Source organism: Patella vulgata, chromosome 7, assembly GCF_932274485.2.
Source record: "Patella vulgata chromosome 7, xgPatVulg1.2, whole genome shotgun sequence".
NCBI classification, from domain to species: Eukaryota; Metazoa; Mollusca; class Gastropoda; family Patellidae; genus Patella; species Patella vulgata.
The window spans coordinates 22971225-22999073 of record NC_065885.2 but is presented as its reverse complement, the minus strand read 5'-3'; the positions used below and the strand labels follow the sequence as shown (position 1 = coordinate 22999073).

At 34.3% G+C, this 27849-nt stretch overlaps 1 protein-coding gene and 1 long non-coding RNA gene across 2 annotated transcripts; one reads left to right on the top strand and one right to left on the bottom strand.

Annotated features, from left to right (window-relative positions):
* Nucleotides 1-2863: 2863 nt before the first annotated feature.
* On the bottom strand, nt 2864-10599 carry LOC126827831 (uncharacterized). The gene is made up of 8 exons (XR_007682886.2): nt 10478-10599; nt 7988-8051; nt 6528-6597; nt 6255-6349; nt 5740-5825; nt 5212-5388; nt 4841-4935; nt 2864-3046 (listed from the first exon to the last, which is right to left on the bottom strand). It is a non-coding gene; the product is annotated as an uncharacterized LOC126827831 (long non-coding RNA).
* Nucleotides 10600-10808: 209 nt separating this feature from the next.
* Nucleotides 10809-27511, top strand: LOC126827471 (nucleolar protein 8). Its single transcript, XM_050556829.1, has 13 exons — nt 10809-10875; nt 12175-12343; nt 13171-13233; nt 13658-13736; nt 15761-15905; nt 16411-16479; nt 19454-21224; nt 24622-24715; nt 25054-25220; nt 25509-25608; nt 26486-26556; nt 26958-27040; nt 27312-27511. The coding sequence occupies exons 2-13, from the start codon at nt 12175-12177 to the stop codon at nt 27435-27437; spliced, it is 2937 nt and encodes a 978-aa protein (XP_050412786.1). The 5' UTR covers nt 10809-10875; the 3' UTR covers nt 27438-27511.
* Nucleotides 27512-27849: the final 338 nt, after the last annotated feature.

Genomic DNA, 27849 nt, shown 5'->3' with positions numbered 1-27849 from the left:
CCCCCCCCATTGAATGTTTCCAGAGTTTATGGTGATCAAAATATATTACTGTATTTATACTTTCAGAAAGTATAGATCTCAAACGATTTTCACAAAGTTTTCAGAAGAGCTTCGTAATGTAGTACCATAAGTCGTCTATCAGACATGGAGATCAGCCATACCATCAAAACCGGTCGCCACATCCGGCGAATGTCCCTTGCAATATTTTCTTACTACCTACATATCTTGGAACAGCCCTTGATCCTTTAGTATCGTCTCTGGTTATACACTCAAAGCCATTAAAAACGCAATGCCAAATTCAAAGTTTATTCACTGCAACAACTTTTAACAAATGTGCATAACAATTGACAAGTTATTAACGAGCATATGTGGATAATTTCATGAAAGAATTCACTACAAATGCACAAGAAAGACCTGCGCTAGGCAGATTTAGCTCTTCTATAATGTATGGTTAACAAACAAGATGACGGGGACAAAAGTACGCTTTATATCAAGCTGGATAAGATTATATTACAAGCATAGATTAAAAATAAAGTCATTATCTCTATCTCAACCTAGATGTTGTCACTTGAACCTCAACGGTCTCTCCTAACGAATGCCTACATGGTGTTTGCCCTCTCAACTCTACATGACTGTCTCAAGAATCGCCCAGAGCTCAAGCATTGTATACTCTTAAAAAAAAAACCAACCCATTTTTTATTTGAGCGGGATCGTTGTTCCCATAAATCTTACCTTGGTTTTAAACGTAGGGTCACTAATTGTGAATGGTCATACTTTTTTTTGGGGGGGGGGGAGGGGGTAGCACGTGCGCGCTGCATCACAAGGTCTGTCATTGAGTCAACTGCCGTGGTTTCAATTCCACGGTTGTACGTGACAAGGATTAGGGTCGTTTGTCCAACCTCGTGGGTTTTCTCTGGGTCTCCGGTTTCCCCCCACTGCTAAAGACCCATACGCGCAAGCGAATGGTTGAAATAAAATCGAACCATGTGTTTGTCCCGAAATGACCTAGTTTGTGTCGAGAGGACGGTAAACCCCATCTCTCTCTCTCTCTCTCCCTTTCTCATACTTTTTGCCAAAATTTGTTTTCACTTGATTGCACCAAGACACAGAGTTTAACAACTTTGCACGCTTTCGCATAAAACCCAAATATAAGGCCTTTAAAATCCCGGGGTTCTCGGTTTCAAATTCAGTTGCACGTGTAAACACGCAACGAGCCAAGTGATGCCACATCTGAACGAAGACCAACGTAACAAGGCTATCGGTCGGTTACAAGCAGGTATAATAATAATAATAATCTTTATTCACATCTCACAATGAGACATGAATACAATTTACAAAAATAGTTTATACAATCAATGGCAGATTTTTTTTTTTTTTTTTTTTTAAATTATTATTTATTCAAAAAATATTACATAACAGATAACAGGTACATCATACAGTATTATTACATTATAGGGTTTATCATTACATCATATGTACATATAATTATATCATACGATTTCAAAATCATTTATTTAACATTCATTTATTATTGCCAGTAGATGATTATCTTTAGTATTGTGTGCAGGGAATACGTTACTTCTATTATTCTCAAAGGGTACTGTTTTATTATGTGTAATTATATTTAGCTTGGTTTTCCAGCTAAATGGCAGATTTTGGACAATACGCTACATTCATATATAAGTTATCTACATTAGACAGTTCATTTAAACTTATTTGTATATTTATATAAGTTTTCTACATTGGACAGTTTATTTAAACTTATTTACAATAATCGATATCAATTTACATAGGTTTTCTAACTCGGCACCATGACAATTAAAAAGTTCGTACATCTTTACATAGGAAGGATATTGGTGATAATAAGGTTTTAAATATTTTATTCGGACATTCTGGAAAAATGGACACTTAAAAACTGCATGAAATTCATCGCCTATGTCGTTAGATGAACAAAGGTCACATATTCTATTTTCTCTGGGGATTTGTAAAAACACTCCAGACTCGATCGGTTGTCTATGACTTCGACATCTAAATCTAGCAAAATAGCGTCTATATTTTACAGGTAAAGCAGTTAGATATTGATGAACGCCATTGGCACCTACCTGGAACCACACTCTCGGAAAAGCCTGGCGCAATCCATCGGGTGTGTTTGGTCTCGGTACGACGTTATTAAGTCTCCTCTGAATTTCATCCCAAAGATGTTCAATCGGGTTCAAGTCCGGACTTTGACTTGTAATAAATCATATCAAAGAAACTTTCTCAGCGTACCCGACACCTGGATAGTGAAACAGCATCTAACTCACTGAGCCACCGTGGCTCCCTCAAAGTTTTTTTTTAGATGTTTTTGAAACTTCCTTGGAATATTTGACTTGCAATAAATCATATCAAAATTAAGAGCACTTATTGTCATAGTGTATACTCTATCAGGCCTGAGAACGGTTCTTGGTACGGATTACTGCGCCATCAGATAGGTCCGATATTAAGTAGATTAGAACGATTTAGCCATTTAATGATTTAATCTAAAAATGGTGAAGCGAGGAACAACTAGTACGGTGGTTACAATCAGTGAACACATCTTGTCAAACCTTCAAAGGACAAAGGCTAATATCTTCGCTCAGAATAAAGTAATTTGAATGAAATTTGCCATACATTCACTTTGCATTATCTCTTTTTGAACTATTATAACCAGAACGGTCAGCTTTTTATCTAAATCTTCAATAATGTATCTTTAATATAAACTTCAGTAGAGCCAGTATGTGCATGTTAGCATGCCATCTGAAACAATTATCATTACTGATAGGGCTAATAACGGTATACATCACTTCTGATAGATAAGAATTGGCAATGAATAACCCCATACAAATTATTTGAACAAATTTTACTCATACTGTGGGCAACGGATACACAAAACACATTTATCAAAATCATTTAGGATTAATCATATTTATAAGAGTATTTATGGAATGTTCTATATCATATTTTTCCAGCATCTTTCTGAAAATCCTTGGTGATGTCGGTATACATGACGAATCATCTTCTTTTAATACTGGAAAAAAAATTGTGTAAATATTTACAATACAAAAGGTGTAATTTTGAATGGTAAAGTATGTCGATACTGGCATCAAGTCCGGATTTATAAATATGATCTCAATGAGACTTGTGTTGTAAACTGAATACTTACAGAAAATTTAAACACTAACATATATTAAATGAATTTTTTACGATCCGTATTTTCCACAACTGGTGTGTTCATTGGGTATGTATAATTGTGACATGGTCGATTTCGGTCATTTAGGGTAGCTAATTAATTTGGTGCATGGTTAAAAGGAATATTTATTTCTTTTAAAAACATTTATCAACTGCTGTACAGGTTTTGGTTAAAGGGACAGTAACACTCTTGCTGGCTTGAAAGCTCCAGAAAATAAATAATATCTCTATCTAAGTACTAGATGTTTAAGTGTCCTACCTGTTATGTAAATTATCCATTACATCCTATTTTACTTGTCCAGAGGGTTCGAAAATATTTTTAAATCGAAGTTTCATTTGAAAAGGTTTACGTTAGACGTTTCAAACCATTATGTTGAATTTTTCAAAATTTTTAAATAAGGTGTGTTACGATGAAATTTGTATCATCAATTAATTGAAATATTCTAAAATAGTACAATTTGTTGACCAGAATAAAGATTGGGACATATTATTCAGTTACAACAAGAGTGGTATTGAGCCTTTAATAAAGTTTAATTATTTTCAATGTATATGCGTTGTTTTTTACAGAATGATTGTGGGTATGCTTTAACAAGGTCTGGGTTGTGATGCATGTGCATGGTGCATAGTTTTGATTGGATGTTTGAGTCACTTAAAGATACTGGTGTACGAATTGAAAAATTTGGCAGAGAGGTTTGAGATAAGTTACAGGTTAGGCATGGCTGTTTCTCTACATGGATCAGAGAGATTTTAAAGGACCAGACATGACTGTTTTCAATATCTACAGTAACACCAATGACTGGCTTTAGATGATTAAAACCTAGTAAATAAATAAGGTGTATTTAAATGTGATGAATCTGTTCATTGATGAAATAACATTTTTAAAACTGGTAATGTCTAGGTGACCAATATTTCAATCCAGAGGTAGCCTTGTGAATCATATTAGTAGTCTAATCTTGGTGAACTTTGTGAATCATACGTCTATGTTGTAGTCTTGGTGGATTATATTTAAGTCTTGGTGAAGTATATTTAAATCTTGGTGAATTTTATTACAAAGTATGAGTCTAGGTGAATCCTGGAAATTGTGGATATGTGAAGTTTTGTGATTTTTTTGAGGATTTGTGTTCAATTTTAAATAGCTTAAAAAACTACGCGATTTGGATGGCAGATTTCGGACCGAGAATTAATCTGAATGCTAGCCTGGTGGATTGATAACATTAAAGGGACATTGTTTTAGATGCCAAAATGAACTGTAACATTAAATCATTGAAATTTTTGTGAAAGACCTCTAAAACTATATATGTAAATAGATTATAATAATATACATATTGAAAAAAATGAATTAGATGTGTTTTTTGTTGGAAATTGGGAAAGAGGAAAATTATTAACCTAAAGAACCTGAGGTCACTTTGTAATATTATTGACAGGCACAATGTTTATGATTTGCTTGATAACGACTAGAGAATCATACCTGAAATGTTGTTTAGTAATAAATCAAAAGTAATTATATCCCATGAGTATTTCCAGTTCAATTACTAAATGCTAATGAAGTAAATTTATAACTCTGCGATTGTATAGTTAATTTTGTTCCAAAATTTGCTTAACTGTCATGAATGAGTCTGTCAGCATAACTTACAAGATTCTGAAACTTTTACACCAAGCTTAACCTCAGGTGTAGTGTGAAAACTTTCATCCACCAACCAAGAATACCATATAATAAATATAAAATCACTGAAAAAAAAACATTTATATCATATAATAAATAAATATACATTCATTGGATAAAAAACAACATTTATATTATATAACAGATATACAATCACTGGAAAATACATATCACATATAAATATACAATAACTGGTAAAAAACATATTCATATTACATAGTAAATAATTATACACAATGAAAAAATAAATAAATATGCAATCTATGAAAAATGTTTTATAAACCATAATTATACAATTATTGGAATAAACATATGTTAGACTTTGAGTATATTAATCTTACCTATGACCATCTACATGGATTTGTAGAATGCATTTATTATCTTTTAACGACTTGAGTTCTGCTATTCCAGGATATTTCTCTTCAAAAGAATTCAATATTTTTTCTAGCTTCATTCTCCATGATGCATAAGTTGACATGAGTATGAAGAAACCCGAGATATTGTGATGATTAACTATTCTGAAAATATATTTTGTGATTTTAATAAAAAAAACAAAACAAAAAGGTGGTAAGATGCCTCCTAGTTTTTTATTGTGTGTGTGTGTGGGAGGGGGGGATTTTCAGGATTTATATCTAATGATGTTTGCAATTTTCATCACCATTTTTTTGTTAACTACTTTTATTTTTAGTTTTTAATGCAGGTGTGTAAAAAAAAGACATCGCCCGCTAATCTCGCCAGCAGACTCGTTATGGTGCACCTTGACAATGAGCGGTCTTTCAAAAACTTGATGACAGAGTGGAGTTTATTAAGTAAAAGACCAAAATTGGAAGTTATCTTTAAATATATAATCTATAATATATATTAGTTACAGTTGTAAGCTTTGTGATAAATCTTCATAGACATGATCTTCCACATTCAACTTTAAATCAACAACTTCTAGATTACAACCATCTGACTACAAAAATATAGACAATCATCAATACATCTATCTACATTTACACTAGTCTATACATCAAATTAATTTTGTACACACGATAAAATGGTGGAAAAGAATACAAAACCCATAATGTTCTGCCGATATGGGGTACAGGTTATGTCAACATTCTTAGCAGGCACAATGAAAGTTAAATATTTTAGGATACTTTAGAAATTAAACTGGAAAAAAAACCCCATAAACTGTGCTGAATGAAATTACACTAATTAATAAATAAACTCAATTAGCCCAGAATCTTGCACAAACCAAGGGTCGAATGTCACACTGCTATATTTTAAGTACATGAACCAGTAATACATAACCTTTTAGCATGGTAAAAACTTTCAACATTTTAGTGACAAAATATTGATAACAATACTGGAACAAATAATAACATTACGGAACATGCACCTTTGATTTCTTCTGCCTAGTTTCAAATTCTAAGTTGAATAGATATATCTCGAATGACCCATCCATTACATGTTTTCTTAAGGTATATGATTTATCTAAATAGAAAATTAATTATAATACATAGATTACATAATATATGTATATGCTTCCCCAAAAGATTTTTTTCTTTCTTAAAAGCAGACTTTCTTTAGATTTCTAATAAGAAATGATTTACACAGCTGCAAAACAGTATTTATATCAAATGAACTATTCACAAATATACTTTGAACTTACTATTAGAAATAACACTAGTTTTGTTTTCTGTAAATTCTACATTTTCAAGAACATCACTGGAAATTTCCAACTGAATATAAACAAACATTGCGTTTACAGTCAATAGCGTTTGTACAGCAAAAAATGGTGTCAACTCTACATTGTGGATCTCCATAGCATTTGCATTAGTTGATTACGGTAGGCCTACTGTACAATGAATAATTCCAAAATGTTTCAAAATTTTTAGTTAAGAAATTTATCTGTCCTTTGAATGTGAAGTGACTTCCTCATAAATGTACTTAAATATTTCATTTGGCTGCAATCTCTTATCACAATTCTTATTCTTACAGGTTTAATAACAAACAGTACAATTTACAATGAGGTTGAACTAAAAGTATTTAAATATTAAATCAAAGTCAAATTCCTGACTTTTCCAATGATATATCGTCCAATTGTTCAACAGTGTACGTAGATACACGATACTAATTTGTATGCATAGATACCCATAGTTAAAGGAAATGAAATGAGGGAAATTTTGCTCGGACAGCGGCACTATTGCCTACTCTTATATTGAATTCCAACTGTCAAGGGATCTTTTACGTGCATGCCAATGTGTACACGGGACCTCAGTTTTTCGTATCATCCGAATGACTAGACAGATGTCCTTGTCAGGCCCTCCGTCCTGCATCACTGACAAGGAGGAACCACTCTGGAAAATCTGGATGAACTTTCTCGACCAATGCAGGGATCAAACACCCGACCTCCAGACTAGCGAGCCTGTATCCATAGTTAAAGGACATACGGCTCTATTCATTGGAACCTTAAAAAAGACAAAATTGCGTCTAAAAAAGCAGATATCAATATAAATTGAATGTATATAAAGTGATTTATATTCAATTTTTAGAAAAATGATAATTTTTAATCAATTATGTTTGGTTATACAGTTGAACAGAGTCGTTAATGACTACTTAGTCCATTCTACACACTTTTTGATAATTATTTTATCGTTTGTGAATCAGCCATTACTAATTACTTTGCATTGACTTGTAGGATATGTTTTTCTTTCTTCATTAAAAATGGTGTCTGACACCATAGAATACACAACTGGTATAGTGATTATAAAATGTTCATTACGTCTTAAATAATTTATATTAGGATCCCGTATTTTTAGGGCATAAAATTAAAATCAAAATTGACTGAAATGGATCAATATTGAATTCTAATGTGGGTGGTCATGGGGATCTGGGGACTGTGCCCCACTATGCCCCACTTTTGATCCGGTATCAGATGAAGTACCATGTTTTTATTAATACAAGTTAAATTAATTAAATGGATGTTAGTCACAAAACCATGTAATGTATTGATGAGCCTTCAACTTTAAACTCCATTCAATTTTATTACTTTCCGATTGATTTATGCTGGGAACTTCAAGCATTAAAGTTCAAAGTCAAACTGTCATATAAGAGCAGTAAATTAATCACCATATCCATGACATCAGCTCCTGATAACTGTTCAGGAATCTCTTTCTCCATTCTCTGTTTCATCCTGCAATAATAAAAACAATTTATAAAAGTTAACATTTCAATAAATGTCAAGAAGTTATTTGCTTAGCTATACCCGTACTGCAAAATTCCCAATATTCATAGCAATGATAGCATTTTGCCCAAGTAGGATATTAGGAAGGACCATTATGAACCTTTACATTTTGTTATTAAAAAATGACTTTAAAGGAGCTAAATCGCTATTCTTTGGCACCTAGAAATGGACACAAATGGGTTGCAAGTTATTCCAGTCTACACCAGTGGCAGTAGTGTTCTCCTACATGGGATATGTTTAGCCTTGTTCATCGAGTCACTTCATACAACAGGCGCTCGAAAGCATTCTGGCACACGATTTGCGAGTCAATTTTAAAATTTTCATTTTGTCTTAAATACTGGATATTAGAAGCGCAACTTTTCATATTAATGTTGATTTAAATTGACCAATAAGTTGTGTTTGCAATGTCGAAGACTGTGGATGGTATTGAGTTAAAGACTTGGCTCCTTTAATTAAATTATGAACAGCACCGTATATGGTAGCTACAAGAACATAGCTAAAAAAGTTTAGATATAGGCTACTGAGGCAGTGAGGGTTGAGAGATGAGGTTTGTTATCTACTTATAACTTATACGGTAGCATGCATGATGTATATATATATGTATTTCAAATCATATCAAAATAATTTATATCAATTGTTTTATAATTTACATGCCAAATTGTTGTTTACACTTTAAATTTGTATTGTTTTTGTGTCCAAATGTGAGTTCAAAATGACAATTTGACAAAAAGAACGGTATATTATCAAATTGTCATTCGGACGGAACAATATTTATGGGGTCTCGTTTAATTAGGGCATGGACCTTTATAATTATAATCGATGGTTCATTAAAAAATCATAGGCCTATATAACTTATAAATAAGCCTATCCTATATAGTCCGGGAGCTAGGTGGGTTTTGTTCAACATGGAAGGTGCTGAAGATTTGGCATGCTATTGGTGTATGGCTGGGTTAGGAGACCCCAGAAACCCAATTCTTAAGTTGCGCCAGTGGTGGGTGTAGTAGGAGGAGCCACCAATAGTACCCCCCAAAATGGGTTTATTCAACATGGAAGGTGCAAGTTCCACTTCAGTGGCATTTGATAGAGGAATGTGCCCTGAATTAGGAAATATAACTTAAGAATGGGATTTTTGGTGGAAAGGCCACTTAACAAGAGATCAAAGGTCACTAATTAGCAATTTTTCGATTTTACTGAAAACAATTTTTCCATTATCTCGTGATCTATTCCAAGTATATCGCACAAAAACTGAACTACATGGACATTTTTGATAGTGCTAGGAGCAAAATATGAGACATAAAATAAATGAAGTTTTAGCTAAAAGTATGACATAATCGCAAAAATAACGAAAATATCACTCGAACCCCATCGGTAATTAAAATGTTAATCAACATGAAAGGTGCGAGTGAGAAACCAAGCCTAAATTGTACGGAATGATATTAGAAATTATTATCATCAACTTAAGAATGAAATTTCTGGTGGTCAGTGTACTTAAGAAGAGAATAATGCTGGTCTGCACCGAATGACCCCTAATTAGAAATTTAATTAACGTGAAAGGTGCGACATTGGAACAAGGTGTAAAATGTAGGGACTGATCATAGGATTCACAACCATTAACTTAAGAATGAATATTTAGGTGGTAAATGAACTTAAGAACAGCTGATGTGGCCAATAACCTTAAAAAATCAGTGACAAGCAGTGCAATATGCCCACAATGCTATGTTTCCTCTTGATCTCTGATAGTAACACTGATACATTAATTACCGCCCACTTCCTTCATACTAAGAGTCATTTAAAACATAGATCTATATGTCATGTTAATCCAACTGTCTTCATTTTAATATGTCATACTTTTAGCTAAAACTTCATTTATTTTATGTCTCATATTTTTGCTCCTAGCACTATCAAAAATGTCCATGTAGTTTTGTGCAACTTGGAATAGATCACGATATATTATGGAAAAATCATTTTCAGTAAAATCGAAAAATTGCTAATTAGTGACCTCTTCTTAAGTGGCCTTTCCACCAAAAATCCCATTCTTAAGTTATATTTCCTAATTCAGGACACATTCCCCTATCAAATGCCATTGACGTGGAACTTGCACATTCCATGTTGAATAAACCCATTTTGGGGGGTACTATTGGTGGCTCCTCCTGCCACACCCACCACTGGCGCAACTTAAGAATTGGGTTTCTGGGTTTTTTTAACACAGTCATACACCACTAACATGCCAAACCTTCCGCACCTTCCATGTTGAACAAAACCCACCTAGCTCCCGGACTAATAGGGTCCATGGTTAGGGCGGGCTACTGAAAGTATGAAACCCTCTGTAGAATTTGAGGAAATATTCACCAAAAAGTGTTAAGATATATTCTTACTTTTAAAAACACACATATAGGTTTATACAATAAACATAGCTGATTCAAAAAAACTAATTTCAGCGCTACAGTCTAATGAAATTGGAAGTAGAACCAATCTTCTCCAATCTGCTAGAACCTAGGAGTAATTCTTAAACAAAACATGCCGATTAAGAAATGTTTTTCAAATGGTATCAAAATAATTTGGGATTGCAATAATCTTTGAAACTATCAGAATGTCTAAGTTAGATTTGTGCCAATACCAAGTTTAATGTTTTTTATTTGTACTCAGCACAGCACAATAATAAAGATAACGGAATGCTCCCTTGAGGTAAGGTCGACGGTAATTATTTCCGGTTCAACCAAATTGTCAACACGTGAAAATTGTTCAATGACCGTCGGTTTTTATATTTAGAAAGGTATAAACTAAGCCCTAAACAGTTTATTGTTTCACACTTACAAGGGTTATATAAAGTAGTCAGTGATTTTTGTTATCCCAATTATCCATAATATAAATGGTACGGTACATGATGATAGATATAGTTCAGTTGTGGACGTGGACGTCTCATTAAATTTACTGTTCATTACACTAGCACTGTACGTTCAGGAATCCTTGTCGAAAAAGAATTGGCCCCCATTCAATTTAACTGGGGAACTTTTGGTACTATTTCAGCAACGTACCTCTACCAGTTCCCTAGTCCAACTCTGAACGTAGGTCTCATTACACTCGCCTCTACATCAAGGGAAGCTAGCATTGAATCAATGTCGAAAGTAATCGACCACCCCAGTCAATTTTACTGGGCAACTTTTTACCGCTAAACGGTTGCGTGTCAGTCCCTGTGAATACCTGAACAATGTAAAGGAACATCTTAGTGAGAAAATAAGACCTCGCTTACCTCGCTAGATCCAGTACGAGCGACACAACAGGTTGTTAAAAAATACGTCTCCACCTATCAAGTTGCCTTTTCGCTGCCATGACACTCTAAATATAGGTCAACGTCCATATTAAGGAATGTCGGGCAAAAACACGACGAAACGACATTTGGGTAAAAATTAGAATCTTTGAAAAAAATTAGAATCTTCAGTCATTTATTGCTTTTCCCACCTTTTAATATTACAACAGCAATAAATGACTGAAGATTCTAATTTTTTTCAAAGATTCTAATTTTTACCCAAATTTCGTTTCGTCATGTTTTTGCCCGACATTCCTCAATATGGACGTTGACCTATATTTAGAGTGTGATGGCGGCGAAAAGGCAACTTGATAGGTGGAGACGTATTTTTTAACAGCCTTTTCAGGGGGTATTCATGGGGCCTAGCCATATCCTCACACCAAATTTCAGCCGAATCTGTCAATAACTTTTTATTTTACAGAGCTCATCCAAGAAAATTCAGTGAAACTTAAGATGGTACAGGCGTGTTCAGAAGGGTTATGTAGACAGAACAGCCTAAAATAAGGCCGTCCACGACAAGAATAAAAACAATACAATAAACAAGCTATATCTGAGGCTTATTTTGAAATACATGTATATGATAGGACTTTTAACATTATAAACATCATTCATTAATTGAATGGCCATAAAAATATCAGAATTATCAATGACATATTTGTTTGAGGTCTGACTATGAAGCAAAACCAGGGGTTTCATGTTTGTTGATTTTTGTGATCTGGCAATCTGTCTACATGTACATGTACCTTTAAAATTTTAATTCTGCAGATGAAGAAGTCGGAATCGGAAATTGAGTCCGAGTCTGTAAAGAACAGTCTGAAGAGAATTCATATAGGTGGATTGACTCCAAACATCACGAAGAAGGAGTTAGAAGAGAAATTTTCAAGTTTTGGAAACGTACAAGATGTTGAAGTAAAGATCAAGAAAGACGTGGATGGTAATTTAAATGATTAATTAGCAGATTTATGTGGCAATTGTGCACTATAGAAATGAGTAATAATAATAATATAGTATTTAATAGTAATTGACATGTACTTCTTAAAACTCTTAATATAAAGCAATATTTAATAATTCAGATTTGTCTGAGGAAATAAAAAAAACATCATTTAGCATTATCTATAGTAAGGTTAACTCTTTACCAATTTGATTAAAATATAATTTCGTTTTTTTTATACTTTCGATGGCCTACACTACATGAAGATCTGGCCGGTTGTAGTGAAAGGTCCCGTTCGGTGTCATACAAGCAGCTTTTGACCTTATAACGTCAGACATTGATTGTTCAAGCATCGGTGACATTTCTATTTCTAGTGGTTTACCCACAGTTCTGTGCACCTCATTCCCAAAACTCACCGTAACAAACCGTTTCATTGGCTAATCCTTCACATCATCCAGAATGCCGGTTATATAACAAGTCTTCCAGATCCTATTGTAGTAAAGACCAGTAAAACAAAATTTTGAACAATAAAACGACTGGCGTGGTTTCAATTCCCCAGTTGTACATGACAAGGAGTAGGGTCACCTGTCCAACCTCGTGGGTTTTTTCCAGGTCCTCCGTTTTCTTCCCACTGCTAAACACATCTACGCGCAAGTGAATTATTGAAATAAAATTGAACCATATGTTAGTCAAAATGACCTAGTTTTTGTCAAGTGGATGTTTAACCCCATATACCTAATAATTCATAGATAAAAAGATTTCTGTACAAATGTAGATGTTGCTTGATCTAAGAAACAATTTATAGTGAATTCACCACTCTATATTTTTAGGTGAAGTTTTCAACACTTTTGCTTATATTGATATTGATGCTGAAGATTCTTCTATACAAAAATGTAAGTATAAATGGTATACCCAAAATAGTTATCAATTAATTTCTTGTATGTTTATTCCTACATTTACAAATTAAAGTGGCAAGCTTATATATAATTCTTCTTCAGGTAGCTAGGTTCACATGATCATGATTATGGAGAAATAAGATAAGCAGTATTAACAAATACAAATTTTAGCTAAGATAGGCAATATTAATAAATACAAAATTTAGTTATATGAGATCGAGGTCCAAATTTATGCATGTATGTATGTTGTAAATTGATTGTGCTCCATAAAGCTGCTTCTTTGAGTTTGTGTGGTGGTACATAGTAATGGTCGTATCTTGTCGTACAAGTACATGTATGATGATTTTTTTTAAAAAGACTTCTCTAACACTATTATGTCTCGTCTACATGCATGTATTTGTACCTATATATTATTTTCTAGGTTTTAGTATATTCAACAAAGCCAAATGGAAAGGAAGAACACTACAATTACAAGTGGCTAAACAGCATTTCCTAACAAGGTAAAAAACAAAAAACTGCAAGTATATCTAACAGGATTTCTATTTAGTTTTTCTTTTATTCCAAAATTGAGAACAAAATCTGTCTAAAGCTTCAGACTAAATCTTATAGATAAGTATATAAAGTCATTTCGTCGGGCATCCCGCTTGACAATTTTAAAGCAGAATTACAGAGATACAAAATGTCTTTAAATTTCATATCGTATCAGTCAACATTTTATACTGCACACTTATATTATATCTCAATCTGATTAAAACACAGATTCTATTTGGTTTTGTTGTTAATAGTTAAAAATTTCATTTTACTTGGGTTCACTACACAAGGATCTGGAAGAGTTGTTAATTAACCAAAGTTCTGGATGATGTGAGGGATTATCCTATCAAATGATCTGTTGGTTTGACTTATAATCGTGTGGGTATACATTCACGGCGAAACAAAATAAAAGTTGTATTTTCGAATAGCTCCTTGGAACACAGTCTGGGGTTCACTGGTTAATCGTATGACTAATGTCCAGGGCTGTCGGTAATTTTTCACAGATGATTAGCAGCACTGCTAATCAAAAAGTCCAATTTTGCCAAAGTTGATTAGCAAATTTAAAAATTGATTAGCCGTTTTTCAGTTTCAAATCAACATAAAACACCTAAATAACAAGATTATTTTAATTTTAATTGATAGCAAATGATTAGATTTCATTCTTAAGATTTTTTTAGAATTTTAGCACTTCTACAGGTAGCTGTGAACATTTCTGAATGAATGTAGACTTTTGTTAGGCCTTATGTCTGAAGCCAATTCTTGGCAGTGGCTTCTTATTTCTTCGTTAGAAAACAATTTCGTCTGCTTTTTATCGTGTGTTATTATTTTTGTTTAATCGGATAAATGTGGATAAATCTTTGTGTCAATATCCAAAATGACAGGCATATTAATGATTCGCAGTTACTGCGAATCAAAAACGTTAGATTTTAATTTTTGATTAGCAACGGACAAAATATGTATCGCAAATTGCGCTGCGATACTGGTTGTCGGCAGCCCTGCTAATGTCATAGGTTTAAAAGTCACTTGCTTGACCCTTTGTGTGACCTCCCACTACAACCAGTCAGGTCTTATTGTAGTGTAGGCCATTGAAATTATAAAAAAAAAATGGAAAGAAATATAGATCTATATTTTAATCAGATTGGTTATACCTCACCTTAATTATCATAGCAGATGATATTTGACTCTAGGATTGAATTCAAGGGAAGGACCACCTCACATTTCAAATATAAATATGTTGGCTTTGAGGGTACAATATTATCTGATAGATAAAGCCAATATAATACTGCTACAATATCTCACATGAATAATAATGGTCCCCCGCCTATCGAAGAAAGCAGGGGACTATTAAAATGGGTCTGTCTGTCTGTCCGTCACACTTTTTGGGACACAATAACTCATCTTCTAATTAACCTAGAATGTTCTAACTTGGTGTGGGTGTTTATTGGGTCAGTGCCTTGATGAATTTCGAAGGTGAGCATTTTCTGCTTAGGGTAAGCAGAGATAAGCAATTTGATTGGTTGATGCTTTGGAACACAACAACTTTAGTTCTAATTAAGTGAGAGTGATGAAACTTGGTGTATAGTTTCATTACATCAATACCTTGATAAGTTCGATAATGAGCAATTTGATTGGTCATGACTTTGTAACATAACAACTCTGTTTTTAATTGAGGTAGTTGTTTCTTAGGTGAATGTCTTGACTGAGTTTAATGATTAACATTTCCTACTAAAGCTGGTTGATTCTTTGGACAAGATAATTTTGATTCTGATGGAGAGTGATGAAACTTAGTGTATAGTTTCACTACCAGGTACTTCAAAACCTTGACCGAGTTTGATCGTGAACATTTTATGCTTAGACTAAGTATAGATAATCAGTTTAATTGCTCAATACTTTTGAAAAAGATAAATGTGCAATTAATCAATATGTGTCATCTATTTATTTTGAGATTTTGGCGGGGGACATCAGCCTCACTGTTGGCTTGTTCTATCTTCAGATTACAGAAGGAAAGAAATACCCCAGAAGTGCCAAAATCAAAGAAAGTAAAAACTAGTTTCCATGATCCATTAGCTAATCTAACGGACGTAGAAGATTTTAATGTCAAGGGTAAAGTTCCTGGTACCGCTATTCCAGGTGAAAAGGTCAGATTTTTTTCTAATATAATTTCTGTCAAATGTTTGGTTTGCTGATGAAACCCCTTAAAGCTGGGTACAAATTATAGTTTGATACAACTTTTAAAAGAAGGGTAATCGGAAACATTACATCGGTCATGTATCTGTAGAAAAAAAAAAAAATACACAACTGTCTCGGTCCATGTGATGTTAAACCCTATTCCATCCTTTGTTTCAATTGTCCACAGTATAAATGGCTATAGCCTACAAAGATATTTAAGTACATGTACATGTACGCTATCCTGATTGGAAATAAAACATGACATTTTCTCTTAATATCCTACTGATCTGATTATTGTTATTGGATATTTGACAAATCAAATAAGTGTTCATCATAATTGATTTTGATCTTAATTCAGATAGGTTTTCACTATTATTGAGAAATATGTATCTTTTTAAGAATTTACCAGTACATATACTAGATTTTAATTCTTGTATCTTTAGTTTTTATCATTTTGTAATTTATTTATTTCAGAAATGGATTGTTGGTAAATATGGTAGAGTATTACCAATTTTTAATGTTAGAGATAAATCAACAAATAGAGTATCCTTTAGTAATTAATCATAATTAAGTAATTGACTGTGAGAAAGTACTGTGAGAAAAGTACTGCACTGTAATTTTACTCTGCTTCAATGTATTCAGTTAACTCTGTGTTTCCAAGGGGGGGTTTTAAGAGCAAAAGAACAAATTCCCTTCCTAAATATGGCCCTCCTGAAAAAGAATTGAGTGTATAAAATACAAAATTGACTCTTAGACATCAACAGAGTGGCCGAAAAACATGTTTACAGCAGCGATATTTTTCATAATTTTCGAATGGCGGATCTCAGACAAGGCTGCCACTCAATCTGATTAAAATACAGATCTATATTTTGTTTTGTTTTTTTTATATACTTTCGATGGCCTACACAACATGAAGATCTGACCGATCGTACTGGAAGGTCTCGTCAGGGGTCATACGAGCAGCTTTTGACATTATGACGTCAGAATTTATTAATCAATCAGTGTTGACGTTTCTAGTGGTTTACCCACAATTCCGTGCATGTTACGCCAAGAAGTCGCTGTAACAGATGGTTATATTGGCTAATCCCTCGCACCACCAGCCAGAAGGCCTGTTATATAACAACTTTTCCAGATCCTTTTGAACTATAAAAAACAAAATGAAATAAGATTTGTGTTTTAATCAGATTGGGTGCCGCCCACCATAGGTGAAGTGCCCCTCCTATCACTCCTTTTTTTGATCTGCGCCTGCGTCACCACATGACATTAGAAGGTTCGCTATCCACATTTGATAGGGCCTTATTGGTGTTAGGGGGCCCGCCACCAAATGATATTATTAGAGATTCTCGTTCTGGTCGCCCTATCCACATGACCTTATTGGTGTTACTGACTGTTCGTTTGGGGCGCCGCATCGACACTCATGGTCTGGATCCTGTCATCAGATTTGGATTATAAGATTAGTGTTCATCTTGATGTCTGGTTTTGATCTATTCATGAAGTAGCCGGGAGCTAGTTCTAGTTTAGAGGACAGGAAGTTTCTTATTTGGTGCTCAGTAACTTAGGCATTATATTGGCGCCCCACCACTCTGCTGCGCCCCCAATTTTAAAATCCTACATACGACCCTGCATTAAACCCCATTTCATTTCCATCAGGTCAAATGTAAGACATTTTGTTATTCAGCTCAAGTGGGCAACAAGATCAAACGTTTTTGTAGATACAGTTTTTAAAGGGTATTTCATTATATTTAAATGGTATGTAAATATAAAAGCAAGTTCTAATATATAAAGATCTTCTGATCTTTTAGCTTCAAAGTACGAGCGCATTTATATACTATTCAAAAAAAGTAGGGGATATTTGATTTTGGGGGCATAATACTAAAATATGCAAATGACTACGAAAAAAGTCACTATAGAACCTAACAGAAGAAACATTTCCAGTTACATTTGACGCCCAAACGCACCAATAGCTACCGCATGGAATGCAGGTGATGGTTGGGATCATCATGGGGGTCCAACCCAAGATTTGCACGACTCTGACTTTGAATGTTACAGTCATTGTGGCATTGAATTCCAGGGTGGAAACATCAGTTTAATTGTTTTAGTGACCAGAAAACAAATTTTGATATGCGTCGGCTTACCCAAAATGAAAGGTTACGTGCCCTTGGCATGCTACAGATCGGCACAACACAGGCGGTTGTGGCGCGGACGATGAATGTTTCTCAGTCTGTCATAAGCAGGCTATGGTCCAGATACCGTGATACACAATCTGTACAGGACAGACCACGCTCAGGTCGACCAAGGGCGACAACTCAAGCCCAGGATCGATTTATCCGTACCTTGGCCTTGAGAAATCGTGTCATCACAGCAAATCAGATCAGCGCTCGTCTTCAAACAGACACTGGTGTGAGAGTGAGTGGCCAGACGATTCGGAATCGACTGCATAGGGGTCACCTTCGCTCCCGACGTCCTCGCGTGATCCCTTGTTTGAGAGATCATCACATTCAGGCAAGACGTCGTTGGTGTAGGGATCGTCAACACTGGGATAATCGACGCTGGAGCAATGTGATGTTTTCAGATGAGTCAAGGTTCACTGTTGATTTTTTGGACAGACGTAGGAGGGTGTGGCGTCGTCTAAACGAGCGCTTCCAAGACGTTAACGTCATCAGACATGATCGATTTGGGGGTGGTTCTGTTATGGTGTGGGGAGGCATCACTGTTGCTGGAAGAACGGCTTTACATGTTGTTGCAGGGCGTGTTACAGGCCAGTACTACTGGGACAACATCTTGGCAGTCCATGTTGTGCCGGCCGCACGACGTCATGGCCGCCGTTTCATCTTCCAGGATGACAACGCAAGATGTCACAGGGCCAGGATCGTTACAGGTTACCTCCAACAACAGAACATCACCATATTACCTTGGCCAGCACTGAGTCCCGACCTCTCCCCCATCGAGCATGTCTGGGACATGCTTGGACAGAGGTTACGTCAACGTCAACAACGTCCTGCCAATGTCCAAGAACTTGCAACAGGAATGGGACAATCTGGACCAAAATGACCTTAGACGTCTCATTAGGAGTATGCCACGTCGGATCAATGCTTGTTTGGCAAACAGAGGAGGATTTACCCGTTACTGACTTGGTTGTGATGCTGTGGTAACTTTGCTGTTTGACCCCGGGTATCATTTTACCCTTATAATGGTCAGTCTGTGCCTTACTTAGTCTAACGATCATTTGGAATAAATCGATGAATGTGAACTTCATTTCATTTTGTCATTTGTTTCTTCGTCAGTTTCATTAGGTGACTTTAATAACACTTAAAAATCAAATATCCCCTACTTTTTTTGAATAGTATAGTTTGTAATCCATGTGGTATGATAAAACTTTTAAATCTGTGTTCAGAGCACTTAGTTCAAATGTAAATTCCGGAATAAATTCAGTGGAAGTGTTGTATTAAACTCTTGCTTATTAATTAAATGTTTGATTTTATACTGATGATGTAAATTGATCCTTAACTGTTTCTATCTTGTACACGTTGATCCATCCAAATTTTGCCATAATTTGAAAAAAATAAAACCCGATGAAAAAGATGAAAATGAGGACATTGATTTAGAAAAATTGACTTGGAAAATGGATGAAATGAATGAAACTTCAAAACGGCGACTTGGAGATTTCTCAGAGTTTGAAGACTTTCAACCCAAAAAAGTTAAAGTAGAAGAAAATGATTGGAGTGAAGAGATGGAAGAGAAAATGGAAGAAATGCGTAGAAGATATGACAGAAGTCAAAGAGAATCACAGAAAACAGATGATACGGAGATTGAAGTGGTGAAAGGTGAAAAGGTCATAAGTGTGTATCACATACCAAAAGATGATTTTATTTATGATTCAGAGGATGAGTTATCTGAAAATAATGATAGAGATGATGCTGTTGGTGAGGAAAGTGACTCTTGTGATTCTGTTGGTTCAGCAGACACAGGTGAAATTATTGCTATGATGAATTCTTCGAAGTCGAAAAATGTAGAGAATACCACCATGAATAAGATAGTAGTTAACAACAGAGATAAGATTTTAACAAATTCTGATTCTAATATTTCGAAAGTGAATAATACAGGTGATGACATGGATAGTGATACTACTGGGAAGCACATGTCTAAAATTACACTCAACTCATCTGCTCAGTTAGATACAAGTGCTTCACTCAAACCAAAGTCAAATGTTAAGTCTAGTGCTCCCAATGTTTGCTTTGTTGATCATACAATGAAAATGACACGATTCAAAGGAATTAGCATGTTAGATTCGAGTGATGATGACAGCAGCAATAAATCTTCAACAAAAGACTTAAAAAAGAAAGTAAATTCTATAAAAAAGAACTCTGTTGATGTTTTAAATGACTCAGATTCTAGTTCAGGACATAACGATAGTTCAGCCAACTTCACGCCTAAAATCAACAAAATATCTAAAAATAAAAAAACAGGTGCTTCAGTACCAAATATAGACACTGGTACTTCTCTTTTGGAAAATGGTTCTGACGGCAGTGATTCACCTCAGCAAAAGAAACAGTTACATATCAAGTCTGCAAAGAGTAAGATGAAATCAGTGGACTCTGATCAAAGTGACGATTCCAATTCAGAATCTAATGATAATGTAGAATTTTCAGATTTGAAAAAAAAAGTACAAGATAAAAGGAAAAAGTCAAAAGATGAAAATAGTTTTTCAAATAAAGATGATTCCCTCAGTAAGAAACACATTGTTGAAATAGGCAGGACCGTTAAAGGTGTCGATTTATTCAAAGAAAATATTCTGTCTAAAAAATCAACTAAAAACAGTGGAAAAAGTGCAAAGAAGGAAATCATTGAGTCATCTGATTATGCATCAGAAAATAATACGATAAACAATGCGTGTTCTGTTACAACAAACCAGTCTGATAGCGAATATGATTCAGATGATTTTGAAAAAGTTGCCAAGAAATTTTCAGAAGAATTTGGAACGAGTAAAGTGCCTTCTCAGTCAGCTAACCGAATAGCCTTGAACAATGATACCAAACCTGAAGTGGATTCAACTGCTAGTTCCATAAGCAATAATGACACAACTGCTTGTTCTATTAGCGATAATGAAACAACTGCTAGTTCTATTAGTGATAATGAAACAACTGCTAGTTCTATTAGTGATAATGAAACAACTGCAAGTTCTATTAGTGAGTATGACAAGACAGCTAGTTCTATTAGTGATAATGACACGACTGCTAGTTCTATTAGTGACAGTCCAACTGATGATTCAACAGATAGTGGCAGTGAAGGTAGTTTATTGTTTTCCATTTTGTCATTGGTTTGAATTGTAAATAGTCTGTACACTACAGTGCTGAAGTTTGGGACTATAATCACCGAACACCGCGGAAAAACACTCTATTTCACGGTGGAATCTTGGAGAATCGCTAACGAAACGGCTGCTAGCCAAATCACCGCGAAATAGGGTGTTTCGCGGTGAATTATGGTGTTTCACGGTGAAACACGGTGAATCGCTTGAGTGCCGATATCATCCCGATGTAAGCATGTTGTCGAAAAATGTAATTTATTTAAGTTGAATACAAGATATGTTAATCGCTGGCGAGGCAGCTACGATCGTATTTCTAACACACTGTACATGTATAACGTGGTGCCACAATGTACATGTATGCAAACAATGAATAACTTACAATTTTTTAAACGTATCATTTCATCTTATTGGCTGCTATCAAATCCAAACTTTAAATTATATTCGATGAGATTTTACACATAACTTCATTACTCGCAGCTTCAGTTAATCTAAATCAACCATTCATACATCACAGTGCCATACATGTAAATCACTCCGCAATGCGGTTAACCGTACGTCACGTGGTCAGAAACGCGCGAAAACATGAGATGTTGGGTTCGACACAGGGACTATATATTCTTACGCTGTGTTACTTGGCGAAAAGTATTTAGCAAATCTTGACTGTCACCGGTATATGATAATAATGTATTATGACATATTAAAATAATATGGGTGGGAGGGGGTACACTGCGAAAGTCACAAAAGTGACAAATAGAACTTGCAACCAGAGTCGAAAGTGCTTTCAAATCAGACATAAGAAGCTCATACTTACCGCAAAAATGAAATGAACGTGACACAAGTCTCCGATGTCAGAGAATATTAGTAAAGTATAACCGCTATCAAATCCACACAAAAATCCAAGGCACTCATTTTATTTTAGAAAAGAATAACTGTAGGCTCGATAGAAGAGCCTATTCTTCATGAACCCCAAACCAATGGTAACTGTCAACTTGTATGTTGTCATTCTCGTGCAGATTTGTTTGAATAACAGAAATGTCCCGTGTATCTAGATCAAAGAATAAAATCGCACGTAGCCACTCTTTGGTATTTTTATGCGAATTCAATTAATCTAAAAGGGGCTCCGGCGCAATTTAAGGAATTATTTTTGAGCCAATATTAACCATCGCCAATTTTTTAAATCATGGGATAAAGTCAATTAACAAACAATACGGGTCTACTTTATTACAAAAACATTGGTGAACTTACCATTTTGTCTAAAATCATAACGCTAATCAACAAACAATACTATTGTTCTTTATTACAAAAACATCGGTGAACTATATTGTTTTTGTACATATTGTATTTATTTATTTGTTTGTACTGTATGTTATACCTGATGAGTCTTTGGCTTAAAGGAATAAAGAATTTGAACTCGAACTAATCGCTGTCGGGATGGCGAGCCAAGCTAGTTGATTATTAGGTAAATAGAACAATATAAACAACCAATGAGTAAAAGTGATCTATTCTAATCAATTAAATAATATACAAGTCAAGTACCGGTATTACCTTAACCGTGGACAGGTTTGCTTGTGGACGGGTTAACGGACACTCAACTTACAAATATTAAATCATCGCCGTATTGGCACTGACTGACGGCACTTTGTGCACGGACTGTTGAATTCTCGTTTAATTTATTGTGTTAATTTCACTATTGTTTAAAATGTAAACAAAATCTTATCTCGAGTACGTAGTACCGTATATTGAGCTAGTCTAGTAAGTAGTAGGCTAGGTTAATCCAGACTAAAACGAAAGTCCTTTTATTGTATTAATAACATTGGCTTCTGGTAGACTCGATTGTCATCTAAGGGATTATATTTTCTTTACGCGGTCTATTTATAGAACAGTAAAACGATTGTAAATATTGGCGCGATAAAAATTTAATTATAAGTCCAAGCTATTGTTGATAGAAAATAATAATGATTTACGTGTATCATAGATAATATTAAGTAACAATAGAATGAAAATACTGTTTGTTGTTTTTCGAGTTTTAGGCCATTATTACTTATTTTATGCATATTTTGGTCCAGCAATAGTTGGAATAATACCTGCCCAAATGTCCAGTAAAAAAAATATCATTTCGCATGGACTGCAGGGTACATGTATATGCAGTAGGAAATCGACAAGTTGGACGTACAAAAGAATGGAATCATTCAGAAAGTGTACTCAAAATAAGTAAATTATAACGGGGTGAAGACGAGAATTAACACACTCGTGGATATTGTATAAATATATGAGGCGCATGTAATGTACACATACATGTATGTGTGTGTGAAATGGCTTTATTCAATATCTGCTCCCACCGAAATGAATTGGGTGACATAAAGTAGATGTATATTGTCACAGCGGATATTATTCGCCGAGTAAAACAGCGTAAGAATATACATGTAGTCCCAATCTTTTGGCGCGTTTCTGACCATGTAACATACCGTTAAGCGACCCGCGGAGTGATTTACTGTACGTGCTGTATGGATGATTGATTTAGATTAACCGAAGCTGCGAGTAATGAAGTAATGTGTAAAAGCTCATCGTATATAATTTAAAGTTTGGATTTGATAGCAGCCCCAAATTGACGGATTACATCTAAGTTATAAACGAAGATGAATTGATATGTTTAAAAAATTGTAAGTTGTTCATAGTTTGCATACATTTTGGCCGGCGTTATGTATGTATAAAGTGCGTTGGGGAAAAAATCCTAACCGATACAGAATGCCGGTAAATGTCTTCCCGAGATTACCTAACTCATTTGTTATTCAAACCTGCCTGTACATTATACATGTACACGTTTCCCGGGAGCATTACTATATTACAACTCCTTTAATTTATTATAGACAATATTAGTTCGACCGTAGCTTAAGGTAGGCTCGCTAATTCCTTGCGGGAAGCATGGCAAAACACGATGTATTCTTATCGAAACACGGTGAATTCCTAGAGAAACACGGCGAATTCCTAGAGAAACACGGTGAATTCCTAGCGAATCTTAGAGAAAAATCGCCGCGGAATCAAGCGAAATTTCACCGTGAAATCTAAGAGAATTCTGAGAGTTTTTTTTCACCGCGTCACGGCGATTTCGGTCCCAAAAATTTGGGAGGAACTGTAACTGTATATAAGCTTTAGTAAATGGTCTGCTTGAATATATTACCTCCTTAGATATATATTTATCCTTTTATACTGTTGCTTAACTATACATTCTGTTGTATCATATTTGCTTCAGCAAACTCTGATCTAATGGGGTTTTTTTATATGAGGAAGTGTATGTGTGCTTATTCTAGAGTGATATTGATGTATGTTTTAAAAGATTTTTTTCTAATTTAGTCATTGTGGTTAATCCTTTGATTTTTCAGAAGAGACAAATTTGACACCATCTGAATCTGATGGAGATCAGAAACCAGCACTAGAGATCGAGGAAAGTTTCATTTCTGAAAAACAGAGGAGAAGGTAAAAACTACCTCTATAATTTTAGTGTGTGTAAATATTGCAGATTAATGATGAAAATAATGCAAGGCTGTGTAGATTGAAGTTCAAATCTACCATGGGTTAAATAAATGCCATTTACCATTATATGCTATTTTTGCTGTATAAAATTTCCCGGCTGTAGTGATACTTAATAGTCTTGATTATCAAAATCAGAACCATTGAAGATTTCAAGACTTCTAGCAATTAAAGAGTTGATAAAGATTGATATGTTTTCTACATGTATTAATTGAATATGAATTTAACTAACAATGATACAAAACTTCGAGTTATTTAGTCTAGAATTTTCTTGCTTTCTAAAGGAAACTGAAGAAAATGAAGAAAGAAAAGGGAGAAGAAAATATTGTGAAAGATATTGTTAAAGATAACTTCTTTGTCTCTTCATCACTTCTAAATACTTTTGCTAAAAAAGAACCCAGTGTTGGTGGATTTTCATTTCTTCAGACATTTGGAAAGAAAGACACTGCAGGTAAGTTTATTTGATTATGATAATCTTCCAATTTCATAAAAAAGAGCTCTTGTTTAATACATTGTCTATTAAGTAACTCATTTAGAAAGCTGTGGTATTTGCCAGTCTTTATGCTTCCAATAATGTCACAGTTTGAAATTATGGCCATTAACAGTGAGCTTTATTGTAGTTCTGAATATCATATATTGACTGGAAATGTTTATGATATATTTGGTTGGTTTTGGTTTTACATGGCAACCCTTCATTCTGTTCAATTTAAAGATACTGATTCTGTGTTGATATTTATAGAGTCTAAGATAAATGAAGATGACACACCAACTTACAAATTACCATGGCAACTAAAACCCCATGATTCAGAAGAAGAAGAAATTGTGATTGATGATCAAAGGTAATTATTATGTTTTATGACATCCTCTTATAAATGCTCACAGTAGATTGGACTGCAGCATCCAATGTACATGTATAAGTAAAATAAGTCCCAAACTGATCACCAAACAATACGAAGATGGAAACACCGATTGCGACAAAACTGATTTTTTGCCCCAGTCATTAAAACCTTTATTAAAAACTCAACCGGTGAGTTTTTTTGAGATATTTTTTGAGAGTTACTGCACCTCTCGCTGGGACCTTGTTCTGTAACCATCATTCAAAATATAATCTTAAAGGCTAGAAAATGACATTATAGTAGATTCGTATTCGTATCTCATAATTTCTTGCGAAAATTCTACTTTTAGTTAAATTAACCAATCATAAAAATTCTACTTGCATGCCCGAAGTTATTTCTTTATTGCAAAATCAATAAACACAATCCAATTTACTTTATTCTATTCTTAGTAACATTGTGTTAACGTAATATTATCACCATATGTCACATATGACAGGAAACAGAGTAATGTCTTGTATAATGTTGTAGATATTGAATTAGAAAATGGTTCAAATGCACCAAGTTAACCAGGTGATCAAATAACTATGACCAGAGATAGTTTTAAATTTTCATTGAAGTATTGTACATTTCTATGAAAAGTTCCAGAAATTTTTGCACAAGTAATGGCTTTTAGGCAAGTAGCAAATATTGTGCACGCAAGTAATGACTTGCACCTCCTGAGGTCTGTTTTATGTTGAAAATTAATACCAAATGGTTACTAATTGGTCAATAGCTATGTATTCGAATAACAAAAAGTCCTAAAAGTCCTCACAAGGCTGTTTTATATTCTGCAACACAAACATAGTTGAACAATATAACATTGATAGTATGTTTTTTTCAGGAAAAAGTCCAGTAAATTAAAAACCAAGATTTCAAGTTTTTTCTTTCAACCAAAAGATGATAGATTAAAAGGTAAGTTCTTTTCTAGAACTTTGGCGTGTACACTTTAAAACATAAGGTCTGTTATTGAGTCATGTGGCTTGATTTTGATTCCCGACTTGTACGTGACAAAGAGTAGGGCTTTCTGTCCAACCTTGAGGGTTTTATCTAGGTGCAAAAGAGTCCTATGTGAATTACTGAATTAGTCCCGAAATGACCTACCTACCACATGGAAATTTGTTTGAAATATACATTTTTCAAAAATAAAAAAACATATTTTGAGATGTGAACAAATCTGATGTAAACATTATCAATAACTGATGTTTTATGTTGTATCAGTGGTGAAAATATAAATATAAAAATTGTCAAACGGGTATGTACATGTAGGTATACTAACATTTGAATATTAATGTTGTTTATCTTTATAATTAAAGAGGGTATTGAGTTTTTTCATCGTAAAATGGATGCAGATGTTGTAGAGGAAATATGGCAGGAAGAAAGACCTAGAATACTTGCTGTAAGTAACATTTACAACAGCATTGGAAATAGTGTATTACATTGTCCTTACATACATCTAAATTTGACTTCCCATAAATATCTTTAGATTCCTTTCATATTTTAGTAGTGTGTTACATTATACATATATCTAAATTTGACTTCCCATCAATATCTTTAGATCCCTTTCATACTTTAGCATTTCAAGCTCTGAAATTATAACTTAGACTGGTGGCAGGTGTCACCGTCTGTTTGCAACATAACTCAGTTCTTCAATTATTTTGTTTTTTCAGAATTGTCGACAGAGAAACAGATTGGCTTTAAGACGAATCAATCAAGATAAATTAAGACAAAGAAAGAAACCTTTTAATTCATCTGCATGGGGGAAAAAGAATGATAAAGGCCACAAGAATCAATGATAGCACAAATTTTATACACAGCTGTTATAAAGATGTATTATTATAGTGTTGTTATTAAAATCTTCATATTTGTATGATTTCCGTCATTGTGTTTAGAAATGTTTTATAAATGGGACAGTTAACTTTCTTGCATTTGAATCAAGAATTACTTATTGTGTTTTTACAAAACAGGAGAATGTTTCTTTGTCCTTAGTCATGCCCTATAGGCCTTACTATTCCTTAAAGTTTACTATGGCAGTACCCTGACTAGATCTTGATTGAGGGGGTTGAGCATCTTCAATAGAAGGCTTGAACTCGCTTAAGCTCTGTACATCTTATTAAGGCCTTCACGTAATACCCTGCATATTTCGGCACTAATTTTGATCATCGCGAATACCAGGTCTTGTGCTTTCCAGCTAAAATGTCTACCTGT